General features: G+C 43.3%; 1 protein-coding gene across 2 annotated transcripts; it reads right to left on the reverse strand.

The window, feature by feature from the left end:
* Positions 1-1,838: 1,838 nt before the first annotated feature.
* Positions 1,839-19,467, reverse strand: skap2 (src kinase associated phosphoprotein 2). Of its 2 annotated transcripts, XM_038977082.1 has the most exons (13): positions 19,187-19,467; positions 18,545-18,650; positions 18,372-18,397; positions 17,298-17,399; positions 15,356-15,436; positions 15,082-15,165; positions 13,106-13,230; positions 12,227-12,290; positions 11,980-12,087; positions 8,796-8,894; positions 7,296-7,408; positions 3,993-4,097; positions 1,839-3,898 (listed from the first exon to the last, which is right to left on the reverse strand). In XM_038977082.1, the coding sequence occupies exons 1-12, from the start codon at positions 19,224-19,226 to the stop codon at positions 4,005-4,007; spliced, it is 1,041 nt and encodes a 346-aa protein (XP_038833010.1). In that variant the 5' UTR covers positions 19,227-19,467; the 3' UTR covers positions 1,839-3,898; positions 3,993-4,004. The 2 variants fall into 2 exon arrangements, with proteins under 2 accessions (XP_038833010.1, XP_038833011.1); XM_038977083.1 differs by lacking the exons at positions 18,372-18,397; positions 18,545-18,650 and having other exon boundaries at positions 1,840-3,898.
* Between the last annotated feature and the right edge of the window lie 4,537 nt (positions 19,468-24,004).

The following is a 24,004-nucleotide window of genomic DNA, read 5'->3' on the forward strand; positions in this document are numbered from 1 at the left end:
AGCTTCACAGGGCACAGCAGAGCGCATAGTCCCCTCATGGCTCCGTTCCAAATGGAACCCTATTCACTATATAGTGCACTACCCATAGGGCTCGGGTCAAAAGTAGTGCACTACAATATATAGGGGAAATTGTGCCTTTTGGGACAAGGAGCCTTGGCTCTGCTCCAATATCCATACTAGCATACTACTTAGAAGGAACTGAAGCGATGTACTGGACAAGTGTTCTAAGTGGGAGCCTCAGAATGTGTGGAGATTGGAACATTTAGCTGCATATCTCTCTTGTATCTCCCTGTCTGTTGCAGAGCAGTATAACCACTCCTCCCTCTTCTCCTTCCTCTCTCCATATTCACTGTAATATATTCAATAACTAATTATGGTAATTCATGACATCTCCAATTAGCTATGGGCTTTATCGCCCCGCGGTGCCGTAAAGATCTGGATTTATGTTTGGCTTGAATGTCACCCAGAGGACAGGCAGTGGACTGCTGCTACATCACTCAGTTGAACAGAACAAAACACAGACACTACTGGTGAGAAGAGAGGGAGGGGTGGAGAGAAACAGAGAAACAAAGAGAAAGAAATAAAGAGATAAAGAATGAAATAGTGAGTGGGGAGAACAGAGGGAGCGAAGAGGTGGGCAGGGGGAGAAGTGTGAGAGCGAGAGAGAGGGTAAGAAGAGAGAGAGAGGGTAAGAAGAGAAAGAGAGGGTAAGAAGAGAAAGAGAGAGGGTAAGAAGAGAAAGAGAGGGTAAGAAGAGAAAGAGAGAGGGTAAGAAGAGAGAGAGAGAGATAGAGGTTAAGAAGAGAGAGAGAGAGAGAGAGAGAGAGAGAGGGTAAAGAGAGAGATAGAGGGTAAGAAGAGAGAGAGGAGAGAAAGCCACTGTAGACTATTGAGATGCAGACAGAATAATATGCCTTCCTCAACACAGACTCAGGCCCAGAGGTCAGAGCCCAGATCCTGCTGCCAAACAGCCCCTCAGAGGGCCATTACCCCCACTGCTGACGGTGGGTCGTCCTCGCCATTTCAATCAGGCACACAGCAGGACTGCCCATCTGCCACACAGGGCTCCTCTGCAGGGTCCCAGTCTCTCAGGTATTATAAAACCAACACAGAACTTCCATGGCCGCTTTGTCTCTCTTCCTCCCATGTTGTTTGTCTCCTAACTTTATACAGTACAGGTTCACTCAGATCTCTCATCTTTTTAATCAAGCCTTCTCACTTCAACAAGCACAAACCTTTCTACGTCCCAAATGGCACCCTATCCCCCATATAGTGCACTGTTTTTGACCAGAGCCCTATGGGTAGTGCACTATGTAGAGTAGAGGAATAGGGTGTTATTTGAGACAGATGTTTAATTAAGTCTATTCACTTCAACAGACATTTCCCCGTATCAGCAGCAGCATAGTGGGCCTGTTTCTGAATGATATGCTCCAGTAGCCTAAAGCAGGCCAACTCGACTCATCGGGAAATTAATTATCACACATCTTGAAAAAATACAGACGATTTACCAGTGTGTGAAAAGGCTAAGAGTGGGTTTACACAGGCAGTCCAATTCAGATTGTTTTGCCCAATTATTGGCGAAATATCTGATCCGAATGGTAAAAAATACCAATTATTGTCAAAAGATCAGAATTTGTCTGCCCGTATAAACGCAGCCTAAATGAATCAAGGGAATCCTAGGACTGGTTTCTCAGAGTAGCTCTAATCAAAGACTGAAACGCTATTTCATGGAACATGCTTTTTAGTCCAGGGTGGTTCTTCATTTTAGTCTGGGAAACCAGACTGTTTCTCTCTAAATCAATTAAATGAATGTAATGAGGTAGAATACTGTTTATCTTACAGGCAAGCTCACTTTTATAACATATAGTTATATATATATATATAAATAAATAACAATACCACCCACATCAAATGCATGCTAGAGTGTAGTCCATAGAGATGATATTGCAGTGGGTTCTATTCCATGGTGTCTGTGAAGGAACACAGGTTCTGACATCATCAGTGGGGAAGCTGTACCAGTTGAGCTGTTAGAATTACTGCAGGGACTCTTCTGATGCCATCTGGCGGTTGGTTTTTCATACTACACAGCAGAATACACTGGGTAGAAGTGCCCCCCCAAGCACTGACCTTGGATCACCCAATGCTCAGCAGGTCATAACGGGGTAAATGGAAAACAGACCTGAGATAAGTGTCTAGTAGAGGCAATGTGATCCAACTCTGCATGGAATGGCACACGAAACAACCAAGCAGTATCAAGTATTTATGAAATATGCCTGACCTCTAATATACACATGTATTTCTCAGCCAAAGACTCCATAAGTGATTCATTCTAGACAGTTCACAATACAAAGACTCCATAAGTGATTCATTCTAGACAGTTCACAATACAAAGACTCCATAAGTGATTCATTCTAGACAGTTCACAATATAAAGACTCCATAAGCGATTCATTCTAGACAGTTCACAATACAAAGACTCCATAAGCGATTCATTCTAGACAGTTCACAATACAAAGACTCCATAAGTGATTCATTCTAGACAGTTCACAATACAAAGACTCCATAAGCGATTCATTCTAGACAGTTCACAATACAAAGACTCCATAAGCGATTCATTCTAGACAGTTCACAATACAAAGACTCCATAAGTGATTCATTCTAGACAGTTCACAATACAAAGACTCAATAAGTGATTCATTCTAGACAGTTCACAATACAAAGACTCCATAAGTGATTCATTCTAGACAGTTCACAATACAAAGACTCCATAAGCGATTCATTCTAGACAGTTCACAATACAAAGACTCCATAAGCGATTCATTCTAGACAGTTCACAATACAAAGACTCCATAAGCGATTCATTCTAGACAGTTCACAATACAAAGACTCCATAAGCGATTCATTCTAGACAGTTCACAATACAAAGACTCCATAAGCGATTCATTCTAGACAGTTCACAATACAAAGACTCCATAAGCGATTCATTCTAGACAGTTCACAATACAAAGACTCCATAAGCAATTCATTCTAGACAGTTCACAATATAAAGACTCCATAAGCGATTCATTCTAGACAGTTCACAATACAAAGACTCCATAAGCGATTCATTCTAGACAGTTCACAATACAAAGACTCCATAAGCGATTCATTCTAGACAGTTCACAATACAAAGACTCCATAAGCGATTCATTCTAGACAGTTCACAATACAAAGACTCCATAAGCGATTCATTCTAGACAGTTCACAATATAAAGACTCCATAAGCGATTCATTCTAGACAGTTCACAATACAAAGACTCCATAAGCGATTCATTCTAGACAGTTCACAATACAAAGACTCCATAAGCGATTCATTCTAGACAGTTCACAATATAAAGACTCCATAAGCGATTCATTCTAGACAGTTCACAATACAAAGACTCCATAAGCGATTCATTCTAGACAGTTCACAATACAAAGACTCCATAAGCAATTCATTCTAGACAGTTCACAATACAAAGACTCCATAAGCGATTCATTCTAGACAGTTCACAATACAAAGACTCCATAAGCGATTCATTCTAGACAGTTCACAATACAAAGACTCCATAAGCGATTCATTCTAGACAGTTCACAATACAAAGACTCCATAAGCGATTCATTCTAGACAGTTCACAATATAAAGACTCTGTATCAAAAGGGGAAATGCGGCGATAATAAATTAAACAGAAGCAGTTTACTGAACTCAAACTGCCGAGACAACTCCTTAAAGCACTTAGCGAGATCAAGATGGACACGACATGCATCTGATATTTTTCATTTTGCGACAGACAGTTGGCTTTGCTGCTTAGTTCAGCGTCCCCTTCAGATATGGTCTGTTTCCATGCATCTCATTTGGAAGACGATTGGATTTAGATGCCCTGAAACAGAACACAAAAACACTACACATTAGTGTTGCTGGAACAACCCAACAGTTATTTCACCCATGACTGGGTTGCATGATCAAATACCTACTCAGACAGGCCTTTAAATGGCGTACAACTCCATGAGGTACTCTTTAGGAACGATGCCAACAGACCCCTTCATCTCCCCGATCCACCAACCATAGTTCTGGTACTCCTGATAGAGGAGAGAACAGAGAGAAAAGAGTAAACAGAGAGAGAAAACAGAGAGATTAAAGAGTAAACCGAGAGCGAGAGGAGAGAAAACAGAGAGAGAGAAAACAGAGCGAGAGGAGAGAACAGAGAGAAAACAGAGAGCATGTTGTATCATTGAATACACTACAATGCATATGTTGTAAAAAATAAAAAAAATAAAACAGGAGATGCATCTTGAGCTAATAGACGTTCTTAGGCCCTGGGCCAGAGCTACACCAGCCATATGTAACGCCCTGGGCCAGAGCTACACCAGCCATATGTAAAGCCCTGGGCCAGAGCTATGCCAGCCATATGTAACGCCCTGGACCAGAGATATACCAGCTATATGTAACACCCTGGGCCAGAGCTAAAGCCACATAAGCAGAGAAACTGTGTCCGAAGACGATGCCATGCAGAGAGCTGAAGCCAATTACCTCATCTAATTAACTACACACTGAAACACACATTAGTGTTTATGCCATTATGTGAATGTCACAATCATCTTATTAATGTGTGACATGATGGAATTGACATTTGGTCCCAAGCCCCCTGGGGGTGATACAGGGTTCTGTGTGTGTGTGTGTGAGCTTCCTGTGTCTGTTCTACAAGTCACACCTCAGTGTGGACCAGGACCAGTCCAGTGGTGTCTGTCACACCTCAGTGTGGACCAGGACCAGTCCAGTGGTGTCTGTCACACCTCAGTGTGGACCAGGACCAGCCCAGTGGTGTCTGTCACACCTCAGTGTGGACCAGGACCAGCCCAGTGGTGTCTGTCACACCTCAGTGTGGACCAGGACCAGCCCAGTGGTGTCTGTCACACCTCAGTGTGGACCAGGACCAGCCCAGTGGTGTCTGTCACACCTCAGTGTGGACCAGGACCAGCCCAGTGGTGTCTGCTGCTAGGTAAGTCATGGCTGCCTGAGTGACTGTTGGGGGCTGGAAGCTGGGCCTCAGTCACTAATACACTGGAGGTATATGGGACTTATGAGGTAGGGAGGGAGCACTGACCCCACACTGTGACAACATATGAGCACACAAACACAAGTACACACACACACGTTTTGTGTGCAGCAGGTTACTTTAGGTTAGATAGCCTGACACAACACCCTCTAACACTCTGGGGGGTCTGGCAGCTGTATTAGGGGTGGGGGGCCCACTGTTCGCTCAGGCTATTCCTGGTCTCTGGATAGTGGGAGGGTGTGTGTGTGTGTGTGTGTGCAGCCCTTCCTCCTCCTCCTCCTCCTCCTGATGCAGCTGGTCTGTGTGAGTGTCCAGACAGGTTTTATGGTCATTCCCTCCCAGCAGACCACAACCCCCAACACCAAGGTTCCAGGTCAACTAAAGGCTCTTTCAGTCTGCACACCAACCCAATGAAAGGACAACTTGATTCCTGCTTCTCTTCAACACAGGAAAAGAAGCAGGATGTGGGCTGTTGTGTTTACATGTTTGTCTACTATGCACATTGGCATTGCACAACATCTCTGATCATTCACCCTCTCAGGTAGAATAAAAAACTTTGGACATAGAATGATAACATGGATTAATAAATAATTACACAGTAGCACGGTTGGTAAAGGCGGTCAGTCGTTTTCAGAAACTGAAGCTGACAGTTCTTATATCAACCACTAGATGGCAGGCTTGATCATAAAAACAGCGCTCTCATTGAGTCTCAGTAGAAAATCTGTATATTTCTTACAGCCCTCCAGACTGAACGCATGAGGACCTTCCCCATTGACCACTACATTGTATTCACCACACAAGAGACTGATGTGAAACACTGCAAAGTTAAATTATTTTGGCCAGTGACGCTCCGCAAATACATCCATCATTAAATCACTAAGAAAGTCAATGGATGATAGAGATACAAACTATGTACAGTGGGTTACGCAGCCTTCAATTACAACATATTGGAGAGATTATTTAAATGGCTGAATACACATCAACAATGTAACAATGTTTAATCCATTAATGGATTCATATTTTAGGCCACTCCACACAATCGCTCTTTAATTCCCCACACCTGGCACACAAACACCCCTCCTACACCTCGCTAGCTGACAAGCCTCGGAAATTGGGCTCCCACCACACGTCCTCACCTGGTCTGAACGGAGTGGAGGACTCCACCTGCCGTTTCCTGAGAACACACATCCCCATTAAGGCCATGCCTGGCTAGGTGACAGGGACACCTAGCCAAGAACACTAAAAACCTTTCCATTGTGACACAACTAATCCCCATCACACAGAGGCCAGAGAGAGAGAGAGAGAGGCTGGATCCTTTACGGCACCTTATTCCCTACATAGTACACTGCTTGTCACCGAAGCCCTATGGTTCAGTAGTGTCCTATGGGTCCTGGTCAAAAATAGTGCACATGTAGGGAATAAGGTGCCATTTGGGACACAGACAGAGAGAGGGCCCAGACCCAGGCCCACCTCAGCCAGCCTTTCAACAGTTCAGGCTACGGGCTACAGGTCAGCCGCTGCCAGTAAGGATATGAAATGTCTCCTCCTCAGAGGGTCCAGCAATAACTGACCACTTTAGGTGGTCTGTCTGGTCTGGTGCAGCCATTCATAGAGACCTTTAGAAATACCACAGAATCTAGTAACACTTGACATAAGAGGGCACACCAACTGTCTTCTAAGGAGAAGATAACTAGGTAATATAAAATGTTTTAACTCTTATATTAATGCTTATCAGCTGCTTAGGATTTTTTGCAAACTATTTGCTATGTCATGGAACATGTCAAGCCATTGTGGAAGATATAAATGATTGAATAAGTGCATCATGTGAGTCTCCTCTGTATATAGCTCTTCACAACGAGCAGGACCCGCGTCGAGCAGGACCCGCCGTCGAGCAGGACCCGCCGTCGAGCAGGACCCGCGTCGAGCAGGACCCGCCGTCGAGCAGGACCCGCCGTCGAGCAGGACCCGCCGTCGAGCAGGACCCGCCGTCGAGCAGGACCCGCCGTCGAGCAGGACCCGCCGTCGAGCAGGACCCGCCGTCGAGCAGGACCCGCCGTCGAGCAGGACCCGCCGTCGAGCAGGACCCGCCGTCGAGCAGGACCCGCCGTCGAGCAGCCATAAGCCTTTGAAAAGGAGATCATCCTAAACCTCTAGGTACTGCTGATGATCCCCGTCTGTAGGTGAGAGTGAGGATGAGGAGGGTTGGTTCCTCCAGACCTACCTTGCTGAGGATGTAGATGGCGTCTCCCCGTCTGAAGGACAGTTCATCTGGTTGATCTCCTGTACAGTCCCATATTCCCTGATAGTAGTTCTGGTAGTCTGTGATCTTATTCACTAGATAGACAGAGAGATTATAGGAGAGATGGATCACTCAAAATGTTCCCCAGTCTCTACAGTACATGGGTGGTTATTGTGATGTCATGGTGTGTAACCTACTGAGGTGGTAGAGAACTAACAAGAGGTGGTCTTCCTCTGACAGAACAATAGACTAGTCATCTCTCCCTCCCTGTCGCCCTCTCTGAGGTGGTAGAGAGCTACAAGAGGTGGTCTTCCTCTGACAGAACAATAGACTAGTCATCTCTCCCTCCCTGTCGCCCTCTCTGAGGTGGTAGAGAGCTACAAGAGGTGGTCTTCCTCTGACAGAACAATAGACTAGTCATCTCTCCCTCCCTGTCGCCCTCTCTGAGGTGGTAGAGAGCTACAAGAGGTGGTCTTCCTCTGACAGAACAATAGACTAGTCATCTCTCCCTCCCTGTCGCCCTCTCTGAGGTGGTAGAGAACTAACAAGAGGTGGTCTTCCTCTGACAGAACAATAGACTAGTCATCTCTCCCTGTCGCCCTCTCCTCCTTTATGTTCTGTGCCCAGATATCTGACTGATTACTTTCCCCATGTTAGAGATGTACACAATCACAGCACCAGATCAGGTGTTGCTGATGTGTGCTTATACAGGTTCAGGAGTAATGCTGGGAAAGGTACTTTGTGGTATACTGGAGCCTCAGAGTGGAATGAGTTCCCTCTGCTCATAAAAACCAGGTCCTCTCTGGGCAGCTTCAAAAATGACATTTGACTGCATCTTACGACACAACTGCAATGATAACATAGATGTTCTTCTTCTGTGTTTTATGATCTTGCTGTCATACGGTATTCAACCCTGTTGGATGTTGCCCAGCCATCTTATCTCAAGAGGACCACAATGGAAATAAGTCCCAGACTCTGTGTGTTATCCTCCATGATTTTACTAATGTGCATGAATGGATTTTCAAGATTTATGTGGGCTTGTTTTTTTATTTTTATGATCTAATGAATAAACTAAAGTTGCTCTGTTTTCTCCTATGACATGTACAGAGGACTGAGCCTCTATAGCTTGTATACATGGTAACACAACACTCAGAACATTTCTTGTGCGAGTGGTTAAACGTAGCTTCAGTTTGTCTGTACTGACGTCATGCGAAGGCATGTGGTTAAATGCAGAACTAGTAGGAACTAACTGAAATGTGTTTATTTCAAGAACAGTGTGAAATGCCTCCGAGTTGCTTTTTCACAGGGACTTCCTCTCCGTGTCATAATGACTTCCCTTTCACAGTGTGTCTCAGAAGGCCTTCTCTCTAAACTGGCATCTGCTTCTTGATTCTGCAAAGATCTGAACCACTCTGAAGTCTGTGTTTGGTGAAGTTAAAGGATGAGAGGCAGGGGTGCAAGCAGGTCTCTCTCTCCACTTACCTGTAGCTGTAGTGGGTGGGGTGGGTTTGCTGTGTGGCGTGGGTGGTTCCACCTTGGGCTTTGGAGGTGTGGGCAAGGGAGGAGTGGACATGTCCTCCTCTGTTGGGAGAGATAAAAAAGAGAGAGATAAATCCTAATGAATGACATCACATGAACATGGGGGACCTGATCCCAGATCAGCACTTCTACTCTAAGACTATGTAAATGGCCCCAGGACAGAGAGAGGGTCAGATGTGAGTCTGAATAACGTGAGGGATGTAAATGGCCCCAGGACAGAGAGAGGGTCAGATGTGGGTCTGAATAACGTGAGGGATGTAAATGGCCCCAGGACAGAGAGAGGGTCAGATGTGGGTCTGAATAACGTGAGGGATGTAAATGGTCCCAGGACAGAGAGAGGGTCAGATGTGGGTCTGAATAACGTGAGGGATGTAAATGGTCCCAGGACAGAGAGAGGGTCAGATGTGGGTCTGAATAACGTGAGGGATGTAAATGGCCCCAGGACAGAGAGAGGGTCAGATGTGGGTCTGAATAACGTGAGGGATGTAAATGGCCCAGGACAGAGAGAGGGTCAGATGTGGGTCTGAATAACGTGAGGGATGTAAATGGTCCCAGGACAGAGAGAGGGTCAGATGTGGGTCTGAATAACATGAGGGATGTAAATGGCCCCAGCTAGTCAGCCACACCTGTTGTTTAACACGCTTGTAACATACAAGTTACACAAGCTGCAAGAGCAAGGCTATGTCCCTAATGACACCATATTCCCTTTATAGTGCACTACTTTTGACAGAGTGTGTATGTACACACACGCACATTCAAAATTTTGACATCACTTAGAAATGTCCTTGTTTTTGTCCCGGAGTCATCTCTTCACTGTTGACGTCGAGACTGGTGTTTTGCGGGTACTATTTAATGAAGCTGCCAGTTGAGGACTTGTGAGGCGTCTGTTTCTCAAACTAGACACTCTAATGTACTTGTCCTCTTGCTCAGTTGTGCACCGGGGCCTCACACTCCTTCTATTCTGGTTAGAGACAGTTTGCTCTGTTCTGTGAAGGGAGTAGTACACAGCGTTGTACGAGATCTTCAGTTTCTTGGCAATTTCTCACATGGAATAGCCTTCATTTCTCAGAACAAGAATAGACTGATGAGTTTCAGAAGAAAGTTATTTGTTTCTGGCCATTTTGAGGCTGTAATCAAACCCACAAATACTGATGCTCCAGATACTCAACTAGTCTAAAGAAGGCCCGTTTTATTGCTTCTTTAATAAGCACAACAGTTTTCAGCTGTCCTAACATAATTGCAAAAGGGTTTTCTAATAATCAATTAGCCTTTTAAAATTATAAACTTGGATTAGCTAACACAACGTGCCATTGGAACACAGGAGTGATGGTTGCTGATAATGGGCCTCTGTACGCCTATGTAGATGTTCTATTTTTAGATTTTTTTAAAATCAGCTGTTTCCAGCTACAATAGTAATTTACAACATTAACAATGTCTACACTGTATTGCTGGTCAATTTGATGTTATTTTAATGGATTTTTTTTTGTGCTTTTCTTTCAAAAACAGGACATTTCTAAGTGACCCCAAACTTTTGAACGGTTGTGTGAGTGAGTGAGTGAGTGAGTGAGTGAGTGAGTGAGTGAGTGAGTGAGTGAGTGAGTGAGTGAGTGAGTGAGTGAGTGAGTGAGTGGTAAACAGTAGTCAGTATTTACACCTCAATTAATTAACATAAACAAATAGCTGTGAACTGTTACTATGGTGTTGTGAGAGGGATTTAGTCTGGCTGAAGACTGTTACTATGGTGTCGTGAGAGGGATTTAGTCTGGCTGAGGACTGTTACTATGGTGTTGTGAGAGCGATTTACCCTGGCTGAGGACTGTTACTATGGTGTTGTGAGAGGGATTTACTCTGGCTGAGGACTGTTACTATGGTGTTGTGAGAGGGATTTAGTCTGGCTGAGGACTGTTACTATGGTGTTGTGAGAGGGATTTACCCTGGCTGAGGACTGTTACTATGGTGTTGTGAGAGGGATTTAGTCTGGCTGAGGACTGTTACTATGGTGTTGTGAGAGGGATTTAGTCTGGCTGAGGACTGTTACTATGGTGTTGTGAGAGGGATTTAGTCCTGGCTGAGGACTGTTACTATGGTGTTGTGAGAGGGATTTAGTCCTGGCTGAGGACTGTTACTATGGTGTTGTGAGAGGGATTTTGTCTGGCTGAGGACTGTTACTATGGTGTTGTGAGAGGGATTTAGTCTGGCTGAGGACTGTTACTATGGTGTTGTGAGAGGGATTTAGTCTGGCTGAGGACTGTTACTATGGTGTCGTGAGAGGGATTTTGTCTGGCTGAGGACTGTTACTATGGTGTTGTGAGAGGGATTTAGTCTGGCTGAGGACTGTTACTATGGTGTTGTGAGAGGGATTTTGTCTGGCTGAGGACTGTTACTATGGTGTTGTGAGAGGGATTTAGTCTGGCTGAGGACTGTTACTATGGTGTTGTGAGAGGGATTTAGTCTGGCTGAGGACTGTTACTATGGTGTTGTGAGAGGGATTTAGTCTGGCTGAGGATTGTTACTATGGTGTTGTGAGAGGGATTTACCCTGGCTGAGGATTGTTACTATGGTGTTGTGAGAGGGATTTAGTCTGGCTGAGGATTGTTACTATGGTGTTGTGAGAGGGATTTACCCTGGCTGAGGATTGTTACTATGGTGTTGTGAGAGGGATTTAGTCTGGCTGAGGATTGTTACTATGGTGTTGTGAGAGGGATTTACCCTGGCTGAGGACAGAGCGAGCAGAGAGAGGAGAAAGGTACTGTTAACATTACACCACCCTGCCTGGCTGAGTCCCAAATGGCCTGCTATTCCCTTTATGAGACACTACTTTTTCATCAGGGTCCATTGAGCTCTGGTCAAGAGTAGTGCACTAGAAAGGGAAAAGAGTACCATTTGGGTCTCCTCCATCTATCCCCATAATAAGGATAGTAGTAATAATATTACAGAGCCGGAGCATAGAGGATGTGTGTCAAACAGGAAGCATCCAATCAAACAGTCCTCTAGAGGAACAGGATTATTGGTTACATTCTCTGACAGAGTACACAGTGTGTGTGTGTGTGTGTGTGTGTGTGTGTGTGTGTGTGTGTGTGTGTGTGTGTGTGTGTGTGTGTGTGTGTGTGAGAGAGAAATGGCAGACCTGGGAGTTCTTCGTAGATGTCATCGTCAATAGGCGCCGCCTCGACAGCGCCAATGTCATCGTACGTCTCTTGATCCTCCTCGTCCAACGGAATGACCCCTGACATGTCTGCAAACACACACAGCCTCAGATTACATAAGGGATTACATAATTAGTCTATACTTGTTAATATTAAAATATTCATAAAAGACTTGACATGAAAAGTACATTGGATGAAATATGAGGTCTAATGGTGAGTATTACAAACCTCTCAACACAAAATCTATCTGCTCCACCCATTCCTCTGCCTCTTTCTGAGATGACGCACAGAACTGAGAGAGAGAAGAAAACGACAGTCAGTAGTTGCACCTAAATTAATTTACATAAACAAATAGCACTGTATTTATGCATTAGCTAAACTTTCCTCAAGGAAGGAAAAAAACTAGCTAAGAAACCTGAATATGTATGTGAGAAATACTTTAACAAAACTCTAAATGTGTGTGTTTTGCATCATCATTATGATGTGGTCAGTGGCACTTTGCTTCTTGAAAGTCCAATCTTTTGAAAAATGGACTGCTGACATGCAAAACATTTTGGGGCTGTATCAACAGTGGACTAATAAAACATAAAACATATAGTTTGAGTGGATTTTCCCTTTAAGGCATAAATCATAGTTCACAGACACGAGATAGTCCGGCGTCCCATTGGGACATAGCTACGTGGCTCTGAGACCACCATCTGCAGGGAACGCACAGCCTGAACACCTCCCCACAATCCCCAACCAACGTGACTCCTGTACGCCTCCTCTGTTCATGTGAATGTGTTGACAGTTGGAGAAATTGCTTGAGCTGAGCTGAGAACTCAAAATGTATGAAAGCCAAAGGTCCAATATTCTAGAACACTGCTGTGTGGACGTGTACACGTTTTGGACTATGATAGAAGTTTAAAGGGAAGGTATTCCACACAGATAAATCTTAGTCTTGGACTAAAAAGCTATTTCAATGAGATTCTATATATTCTCCAGGACTAGGGTGAATCTGTGTCCGGGAAACCGTCCTATAGCGGTTGCAGAAATGTTACATGGACAGACTGCAATGATTAGCGTATGGTATGCCCCAAAGTGTCATCAAGAGACTAGCTCTCTCACCTGATATACTCGCTTGTCAGAGGAAGAAATTTCAAAGCAGCAATCTTTCTTGGAATCTTTTCGCAGGGTGTTATTCATCTTGACACTGTAGCCATCAATTGCAAACTCGCCCTTCTGCTGCTTGTCTGTCAGAGGAGAGAGAGAGAAACACAACTACAACAATAACTCATGATTACTAGAGTAACATCATTGTTTGGCTATAAATTCTATATATTCAATAAAAATTAAAAACTATGAAAAGATCAAATATACATTCCCAAACTACAGTTGTCTGGGAAGTCATGAATGTTCAATACCTTTCTCACTACCGTAGTAGTAGAATATCAGGTTGAATACCTTTCTCACTGCCGTAGTAGTAGAATGTCTGGTTGAATACCTTTCTCACTAACGTAGTAGTAGAATATCAGGTTGAATACCTTTCTCACTACCGTAGTAGTAGAATATCAGGTTGAATACCTTTCTCACTACCGTAGTAGTAGAATATCAGGTTGAATACCTTTCTCACTACCGTAGTAGTAGAATGTCTGGTTGAATGCCTTTCTCACTACCGTAGTAGTAGAATATCTGGTTGAATACCTTTCTCACTGACGTAGTAGTAGAATGTCTGGTTGAATACCTTTCTCACTACCGTAGTAGTAGAATATCTGGTTGAATACCTTTCTCACTGCCGTAGTAGTAGAATGTCTGGTTGAATACCTTTCTCACTACCGTAGTAGTAGAATGTCTGGTTGAATACCTTTCTCACTACCGTAGTAGTAGAATGTCTGGTTGAATACCTTTCTCACTACCATAGTAGTAGAATGTCTGGTTGAATGCCTTTCTCACTACCATAGTAGTAGAATATCTGGTTGAATACCTTTCTCACTGCCGTAGTAGTAGAATATCAGGTTGAATACCTTTCTCACTGCCGTAGTAGTAGAATGTCTGGTTGAATACCTTTCTCACTACCGTAGTAGTAGAATATCAGGTTGAATACCTTTCTCACTACCGTAGTAGTAGAATGTCTGGTTGAATGCCTTTCTCACTACCGTAGTAGTAGAATATCTGGTTGAATACCTTTCTCACTGCCGTAGTAGTAGAATGTCTGGTTGAATACCTTTCTCACTACCGTAGTAGTAGAATGTCTGGTTGAATACCTTTCTCACTACCATAGTAGTAGAATGTCTGGTTGAATGCCTTTCTCACTACCATAGTAGTAGAATATCAGGTTGAATACCTTTCTCACTACCGTAGTAGTAGAATGTCTGGTTGAATGCCTTTCTCACTACCGTAGTAGTAGAATATCTGGTTGAATACCTTTCTCACTGCCGTAGTAGTAGAATATCAGGTTGAATACCTTTCTCACTGCCGTAGTAGTAGAATGTCTGGTTGAATACCTTTCTCACTACCGTAGTAGTAGAATATCAGGTTGAATACCTTTCTCACTACCGTAGTAGTAGAATGTCTGGTTGAATGCCTTTCTCACTACCGTAGTAGTAGAATATCTGGTTGAATACCTTTCTCACTGCCGTAGTAGTAGAATGTCTGGTTGAATACCTTTCTCACTACCGTAGTAGTAGAATGTCTGGTTGAATACCTTTCTCACTACCATAGTAGTAGAATGTCTGGTTGAATGCCTTTCTCACTACCATAGTAGTAGAATATCAGGTTGAATACCTTTCTCACTACCGTAGTAGTAGAATGTCTGGTTGAATGCCTTTCTCACTACCGTAGTAGTAGAATATCTGGTTGAATACCTTTCTCACTGCCGTAGTAGTAGAATATCAGGTTGAATACCTTTCTCACTGCCGTAGTAGTAGAATGTCTGGTTGAATACCTTTCTCACTACCGTAGTAGTAGAATATCTGGTTGAATACCTTTCTCACTGCCGTAGTAGTAGAATGTCTGGTTGAATACCTTTCTCACTGCCGTAGTAGTAGAATGTCTGGTTGAATACCTTTCTCACTGCCGTAGTAGTAGAATGTCTGGTTCAATACCTTTCTCACTGCCGTAGTAGTAGAATGTCTGGCTGCTCAAAGCGCACCATCTCTTCTGCCACTCTGTGCCAAAGAAGCTGTGATCTGTGGAAGACAATGGGAACATTACCATCACCATAGTCATACAATCCAGAATCTGGAGACTCATAAACAGTGTTGTTTCCCCAAAAGTCCCAGAGTATGTGTCGTGTATGTTAGTAAAGACACCAATGTCGTATATAAACAATATATGTGTATATATATTAATATATGCATGTCTATGGAAGAACCCCACCCTTCCTGCGTTTCTCCAGGTGTCCGGCCTTGAAGACAGACTGGAGGTCCTGAGCCGCCACGGCTAGAGACTGCTGAGCACCTATAGGCAGAGAGACAATGATGCAAGTCTATCAGCCTTCTAGCAACCTTCTTTACGTTCTCATCATTTAGATCAATGACTATGGCTAAGCTGATTGGACAACTGTTACTTTGGAAAAACAGGAAATAGTACAGTTTTGCTTTGTCTTTTCTTGCTCCCGAAAACCAAGAAGACCTACTACACAGTCCCAGACTCCAATGAATCTCACAGTGAAAATGCACCGGTACAATGTTCAAAAAGAGGGTAACACACATCTTTGCTTATTTGGTTTGTCATCAATTGGGTCGATATAGAAGTTAAGCATCTCTTAGTATTTATTTTGCAGCCAACTAATGCAACTTCAATGCAAATGTTCAACTCTCTGTGTCAAAGTTGCTCCGAGTGAAAGAGGGGCCATAAAGCTGGCAGCTGTTTAAAGGCCAATAAAACCCAGACCCCTTACCCTTTCACAAGGTTTATCTTGATACTCTATTAACCAAAACCAAATACACAAACTGTGTAGGTTACTGTTATGGGAGAAAGACTACTGTATACATAGGCATGCCTTTTCTTGGACTGTAGTAGAAATGTAAAGTGGTAACTCTAAACCTCTTGACTGCCACTCTGCCAGGTTCCAGGCTGTGAGTAATAAACTATGCTCTCTCTGTCATGAGGGGCCAACCCACAGCTGTGCCCTTCAAATTTCTTCCAAAGTCAGTTGCCAAGTTACAACTGGAATGTCAGTGGTCTCACAATCTCCTTCACTTCAGCTTTCTCTCTCGCTCACACACAGACTTGGTGAGAGAGAGAAACACAAACACTACATGGCCAAAAGTATGTAGACACCTGCTCATCGAACATTTCATTCCAAAATCATGGGCATTAATATGGAGTTGCCCCCCCTTTGACTGCTATACCAGCCTCCACTCTTCTGGGAAGGTTTACCACTAGATGTTGGAACATTGCTGCAGGGACTTGCTTCCAATCAGCCACAAGAACATTAGTGAGGTCGGGCACTGATGTTGAACAATTAGGCCTGGCTCGCAGTCGGTGTTCCAATTCATCCCAAAGGTGTTCGATGAGCTTGAGGTCAGGGCTCTGTGCAGGCCAGCCAAGTTCTTCCACGCAGATCTCGACAAACCATTTCTGTATGGACCTCGCTTTGTGCACAGGGGCATTGTCATGCTGAAACAGGAAAGGGTCTTCCCCAAACTGTTGCTACAAAGTTGGAAGCACAGAAATGTCTAGAATGTCTCAACCAGCTTCATGAAGTAGTCACCTGGAATGCATTTCAACAAGTGCACAGCATGTGTGAACTCCACCAGGTTTGTTGGAAAAGCATTCCAGGTGAAGCTGGTTGAGAGAATGCCAAGAGTGTGCAAAGCTGTACTTAAGGCAAAGGGTGGCTACTTTGAAGAACCTCAAATATATTTTGATTTGTTTAACACTTTTTTGGTTACTACGTGATTCTATGTGTGTTATTTCATAGTTTAGATGTCTTCACTATTATTTTATAATGTAGAAAATAGTAAAAATAAAGAAAAACCCTTGAATGAGTAGATTTGTCCAAACTTTTGACTGGTACAGTATGTATGCATGTATGTAGATTGTATCAGAGTCTGGGTCCATTCCATTTCAATTCAATTCAGGATATAAACTGAAATTCTAGCTCATTCCAATTGTTTTCTTACAGAGAAGCATGAATTGGAATTTTTATTATTTGAATCCAACTCTGGTCTACGCCCTCGTGCTGACCCTGATCTAAACCCTCGTGTTAACCCTGGTCTAAAGCCTCGTGTTAACCCTGGTCTACACCCTCGTTTTAACCCTGGTCTAAACCCTCGTGTTAACCCTGGTATACACCCAAGTGTTTGTGACGTACCTTCACAGGTCTCATCCTCCTTATCTGTGCGTTCTGAATGCAGTGACCCTCCATCATTGTTGCTGTCCTCCACTTCATCCTCTTCCGAGTCCTCTGCATCTCCTGGTTCATAACGGTAGTTGTTGATGTATTACAGTAAGACCCATGCACGTCCCAAATGGACACCTATTCTCTACAAACACTCAAACTGGACAGTTTTATCTCAATCTCTTCATTCAAAGACTCAATCATGTACACTCTTACTGACAGTTGTGGCTGCTTTGTGTGATGTGTTGTTGTCTCTACCTTCTTGCCCTTAGTGCTAATGTTTGTAACATGTTTTGTGCTGCTACCATGTTGTGTTGCTACCATGTTGTTGTTATGTTGCTACCATGCTGTGTTGTCATGTATTGCTGCCTTGCTATGTTGTTGTCTTAGGTCTCTCTTTATGTCGTGTTGTCTCTTGTCGTGATGTGTGTTTTGTCCTATATTTATATGTTATTTATTTTACATTTTTAATCCCAGCACCGTCCCCGCAGGAGGCCTTTTGCCTTCTGGTAGGCCGTCATTGTAAATAAGAATTTGTTCTTAACTTACTTGCCTAGTTAAATAATGGTTACATAAATAAAATTTAAAATATAGAGCACTACATTTGACCAGGGCACATAGGGGTTGGGTATAATTTGTGGAACCTTCCAACTGTAATCTGCTCCAAAATCTTCATAAATATCAAAGTTGCCAACAAACAAAGCATACAAAGTCGTATAGAGGCAGAATAAGATAACGGGTAGGGAGTGGGCTATTTCATTAAGTTTTTCACCCACCACGTTTATTCCCGAAAAATGTCTGTCCTCACTCTGGTAGCCTATGGAAAAACATTAAGAATAAGCTACGTGGTGAGTTGATGCCTATTCGGCAGCTAGTTACCTAGGTGACTTGATCGTGCTACTTTGTATGCGTTGTTTGTTGGCAACCTTGTACTTTACGAAGTTTTTGGAACAGATTCCTGTTGGAACATTGCACAAATGATACCCACCCGGAATAGGGTGCCTTTTTTAAACACATCGACATCAAGCACACAGAGTTCAAACATACGTTTCTCGTTGAACTCTTGAGGGTATCTGTAAGAAGGAAGAAGGAAACGATATATCGCCATAGTACAACTGTAAAACAGCTATAGACAGAGTTATATTATTTAACTAACGAGCTGTTGCAAAACCACAAATTATTTATAATCTATAATAAATCCTGCTGGAGTCTAAACATACCCAGATTTGACCTCTTTGATCCGCTTGATGAAGGCTTCTCTTTTCTCCTTTGCCTTCTTACTCAAATTCTCTCCTTTCAGACCATCGAAGAGGAAATCTTCAAGATCTTAAAAGGAGAAGAAATGTGGAGGCATCAAAGTTTGAGGTCATGTGATCACAATAATCAACCAGAATGATGCAGCCCATTCCCAAATATTTAATGGAGTACTCAACTATACTCTAAATATTAAAAAGAATTCCCCGTTCTTAGGATAACTTTTACACATGAAAAAAATGTCAATTTTTATCCAACTTTTACACATGAAAATAGTGTCCTTTTTTGTTTTGGTATAATTGCTTTGGAGCGATAACCAAACACTTCGGATGCAAACGTGCGTACATTAGGTTGCCTGCCTACTCATTTCAATACTGCCAACTAATAAAGGAATCATATTAGTTACAACTCAAGGGTGCACCTGTTTGTTTGTGGCCATCGTCTCTACGGTGGGAAGACCTCTACCGTCCATATTGCAGTGAAACAAACACTTACTTCCTCTTTTTCAAAACAGTTAGAAAATGTTTTTGGAAACCTTTACGTTTGACAACGATGGGATAGAAATCCATTACACTAACACGTCGATTAATAATATATATTATAAATACCTGAAATAAGCGTCGTTAACTCCTCCGGAATTGACCGCATAGCGTTACAAAGTAAAAAATCCAGCAAGGGTAGACTTAGAAACTCAGTTAATACGGAAGCTCTGGTGGGCTGAGAGATACGGAAGTTACAGTATAAGTTCACTAATCAAATACAATGACCACTGGCTACAGTGCAGTGACACTATTCAAATATAGACCACAGGCCGTATCCTTCCTTTCTTGATGCACCTGCACTGCCATCGCGTTTAACCGGCCCGCGCGATACCTGCACACACGCGGTACCTGCACGCCCAATAGTATTTCATAGAAAGTGTTTTTCACACTGAACAAAAATATAAACGCAACATGTGACGTATTGTTATGCTTCACTATATTGGATCAGTCCAATATATTCGTATCACTCCGCGGCGGAGGGATACATCCGAGGTGAGGATTTACACATTTACTCAGGTGTACACCTGTGTCAAGGCTGGGGTCCGCCCCTATATATAGACCCCATGGCCGCGACACAGACGTTCTCTTTCATTTTCTCGGCGGACGTCCGTATGGTTTGAGGTACAAACTTCCTGACGTTCGCTTGGTAAGTGTAATATCTTGCGTGGAAGTATACTCACTGGCTGTTGGCAGCCTGGAGGGGCTCTCTTGAGTGCTCCACCAGCTGCGCGCGGTTGATCTGTATCTTCCGCCCGTGGTATGTCTTGCTTGTGTTTCGTTAGAGTTACGCTATGACTCCGTGTGCATCCATTAATATATTGGTGGCTCTTGCTGCCACAGACTGTATTTACCTTACACATATTGCCGACTGGCTTGTTCTGTGTGTGTTGTGAATTGCTTTAATTACCCTGCAGGGTTTTTTTTCTTCATTCCCTTGCAGAATGTAAGAGTATCGTGGTGGGCTTCCACTACGTTGAGACATTAACTTTGAAGTTCCTTAGTATGTGGAGGGGTAAGGGGGAGCTCATTGCTAAGGTGAATAGACCCTTGGAAGAACAATTGGGATTTTAACCTGTGGAACCAGATCTAGATTGAACAGATCAGGGTTGAACTTAAAGAAAGAACGGATTACAGCCCCAGCCCTGCAACTCGGGAACGTCAAGAAAAAACTGGTAGCCTCATCTCCACCTCCATATTTCAATAACCCGGCCTACAAAGAAGGCAGGGCAGGACTGGACTGGACTGGCCCTGAGTAGCACAAAAAGTCTTGTGTTTCACATCTTTTATTCTAAATATAGTATTGCGCTGATTTTTTGAATTACACTGTCCGGTCCTCCTCGACTGAGAACACCCTGGTTGTATTTTAGCAGGATATCACAACACAACCCTACGCATACAGACAGCCTGGCCTATACGAACCCCCAGATGAGGCGACAAGGCAGACTGCCAAACTGTATTGTAAATGAATACAGGCAACCCACCACATGGAGGTGGTGAAGGCACTTAAAAGTCATGCATTCCCTACTGGTATGATGAGACAGGTGCATCGTGTCACCAACTTTATCAAACCATCTTCACCCACAGACTACACCACAACAAAACTATCACAGAACACACACCAGTGGATGCAAAACAACATGCAAATACCAAAGACACATTACCAGTCAATCACCCACACCATTACACAACAAATAAACACTCCCAACCCTCTGGCACTGACCATCCCAATGGGCTAGGTAAACAAAAGTTACAAACATAAACTGACACCCACCACCATCATTGGAGTTCAAATCACCTTGAAACTCCCTCAGGCCACTCCCTCTCCCCAACAAACAACTATACGGACCAACACAATACCAGACCAACCACATACACCTCAAGCAATAGAAAACACCCCACTACAAATTTCCCGGCCAATGATACCAGTTTCAACTCCAACCCCAGTGCCCTCTGTCATGACGTTGCCCTCTTTGGGCACAGCGAGCACCATCCCCCTCTCTCTGCACCATCCCCCCCTTTCTCTCGATCTCCTATACCTAGGCTGCTTTTAGGCAGGTCATAAATTCCTGGAGGAGATTCTTCCTCATGGCCAGACAGTATAGAGTGTGTGTTTTCATAGAGAGAACAAAGGAATTTCTTCCACCTCACAGAACTTGAGAACTGAACAATATTCATGTTCTGGAGAATGTATAAAAGGTTGGTGAAGTAGCCAGCTACAAACTGGTCCGTTTGGTACAATTTTGTGAAACTCATGAGAGACAATACAGCCACATTACCATAACCCTGTTTATACAAGAGTCTCAGTTGTGAGGCTTGCATCTAATTGTGGTATAAAATTAATGAGTAAAGATGAAACTATTTGTGAAATGACGGATGCTATGTAATGATGTTAATGTGAGAGAATTGTATTTCTGTTTAAAGTTTCATTAAGTCATTGGCCCGCCCCATGAGTACAGACATTTATCTGGCATTGTGGGACAGCCCCTTCTCTCCCGAATATACCCCCCCCGTGGGAATTTATCTTCAGACCATAATTCTCTCAATTACGAGAGGGCTAAGGTTTGAGCCCATTGCTGAATTCTTAACCATACCACGTGGTTAAATTCTGAGACTATCTAACCGACAGAATAAGAACAAATATTTGATACTAATTACTAGTCTGCAGCTAGGAATTCGGTATCATTGAACGCGAAGACCGACAACCGCCGAAACAACTATTCTATAACAACATTGCTGAATGTTACTCTGAACTATCCATTCTAACCACGGCAGAGAGAGGGCGGACAAACTCTCCAACAGAAACAAACTTTCCAACAGAGATCAAGATGACACACTGAGTGTAAATATATATATTGATTGCCATTATTCCCGAATGAGTGAGCGTTCATGTGCAAAGGATTAGCATTTCAACTGTTATAATGATCAACTTTGTAGTGTCTTTTATCTGTCAACCCCCAGTTCCCTTTTGTCCACCAAGCCGCCATGCCGGTTTAACCCACTAGGGCACATTCCCCTATCATTTCCTTGTGACCATATCTACTTGTTTGTTTGTGCATTTCTGTGATTATTTAGTTAGTTAATAAATAAATAATGTAATACAATTGATGTATGGATGACTCATAGTGAAGACTGGGTTCGTGCAGATAACCAACAATTTACGGTGTTTGGAATGAGACTAACGTGAGGTAAAGAATAATTCATAATTAATTAGAAGACTAATTGATCAGATATTAAAATATCTGAAAGTTGTATTAGGAAAATTATAACTTTGTAATCTGAAGATTTTCCTTGGTGCCCCGACTTCCTAGTTAATTACATCTACCTGATTAGTTAATCACGTAATAATAATTACATAGAATTGATTTGATAAACTACAAATAAGTCTTCAGTTTAATGATGCCAAAAACACGACACCTCCCTCTCCTCAGCAGAGGAATTTCCACCTTTATCAAAGCCTCATCCCCTGCCAAAAAGACAACCATCACACATACGGACACTGTCACTGGGAAAACAACCGACCCTGAGTGAAACCTATAAACCTCGCATACAGACTCTCTCTAAAACACATCTCCACTCACCACCCTCCACATCCACTTTCACTGCTTCTCCCCTCTCCAACCAAAAAGGAGAGGCAAGAATAGCAGCCCCTACAATTCAAGAGAAGAATGGATAAGTCCCCCTACTGTGTGTCCCCCTACTCCCCAAGCAGCCACTCCTATCATAGCCCAGGTTCACCACACAGTCAACAGTCAAACAGAAACCTGAACACCTACAGAAACACCCCTCAAACAAAACACTGGCCGTAAAAGAGTACATGGTAATGTATCAATAATACTAAGAGACATAATTACATCTGCTCCCCTTTCACCCACAGGAGGCGCCAGGCCAGGGGTACAGACAAAGACAGGGCAACTCAAGGGGAATATGATGATGATTAAAGGGCAAGACAATGGGCAAAGCTCCCAAATCCGAACCCCCACAAAAAACAAATATCCTTGTGCCTCTGCCTGTCCAGGACCCCTGTAAAACTTGCACCTCAAAATACCCACCATCATCCCCACCACAACCCCAGCCTCAACCACAGCCAAAACCCACACACACTTCCCAAAAACCCTTCTGTCAGAAGGCTAGGCCGAATTACAAGGTGGCAGATTGGAATATTGAGGGACACACACCAACACTCATCACAGGAGACTCAAACCTCAACCGGAGCCCACCATTCAATAACCCCAACATCCAAGTCGACAGTTACCCAGGGGAAACATTCTATCATCTGTGGTGGTTCATTTCTTTACTATCAAATGAGGAGAGACAAACTTGTCACACAAGTCAGAGTTATACTTTAACTAAATCTTTAATAATGAGAGCTTTGCAATAGCAATGACTTGTCAACGATTCACCATTTCTAATGATCCGTTGAGAGTGGCGAGACAAAAGTACAAAGGTCTTTTATAGCCAAGATACACCCCTTTCAACCGACATGACGAACAGCAGATACATAGAATGTGTCACAAGGTTAAGACTCCAAACTGGAACCATCTCTCCCTGGTACGTATAGAGCGGAAACATTAACAGAGTTACTCCATATGGGGCTGTTTTGTTTTCTGCTTGGATATTAAACCGGCTAGGTAATATTGCAGTTGGCATAAAAAACGAAACAACCCATAAATGAAGTTCATTACCTGGGTGCTGTTTTTTTTGTCTGCCTGTTTTTCCCAAACGGGTCTTCCCCGTTTTCTGCAGAGGTACTGGATAATTTATTCCTCCAAGCGGGTTACGACATAACTCTCCCAGGGCGTCGGACCCCTGCTCTGTGGCCCTGTTAGCTTGGCTGAGCTTATGGCTTCCCTTTGTGACAGGTGTGACGGTGGCATCCCCCTTGGT

This window comes from Salvelinus namaycush, chromosome 37 (genome assembly GCF_016432855.1).
Source record: "Salvelinus namaycush isolate Seneca chromosome 37, SaNama_1.0, whole genome shotgun sequence".
Lineage (NCBI taxonomy): Eukaryota > Metazoa > Chordata > Actinopteri > Salmoniformes > Salmonidae > Salvelinus > Salvelinus namaycush.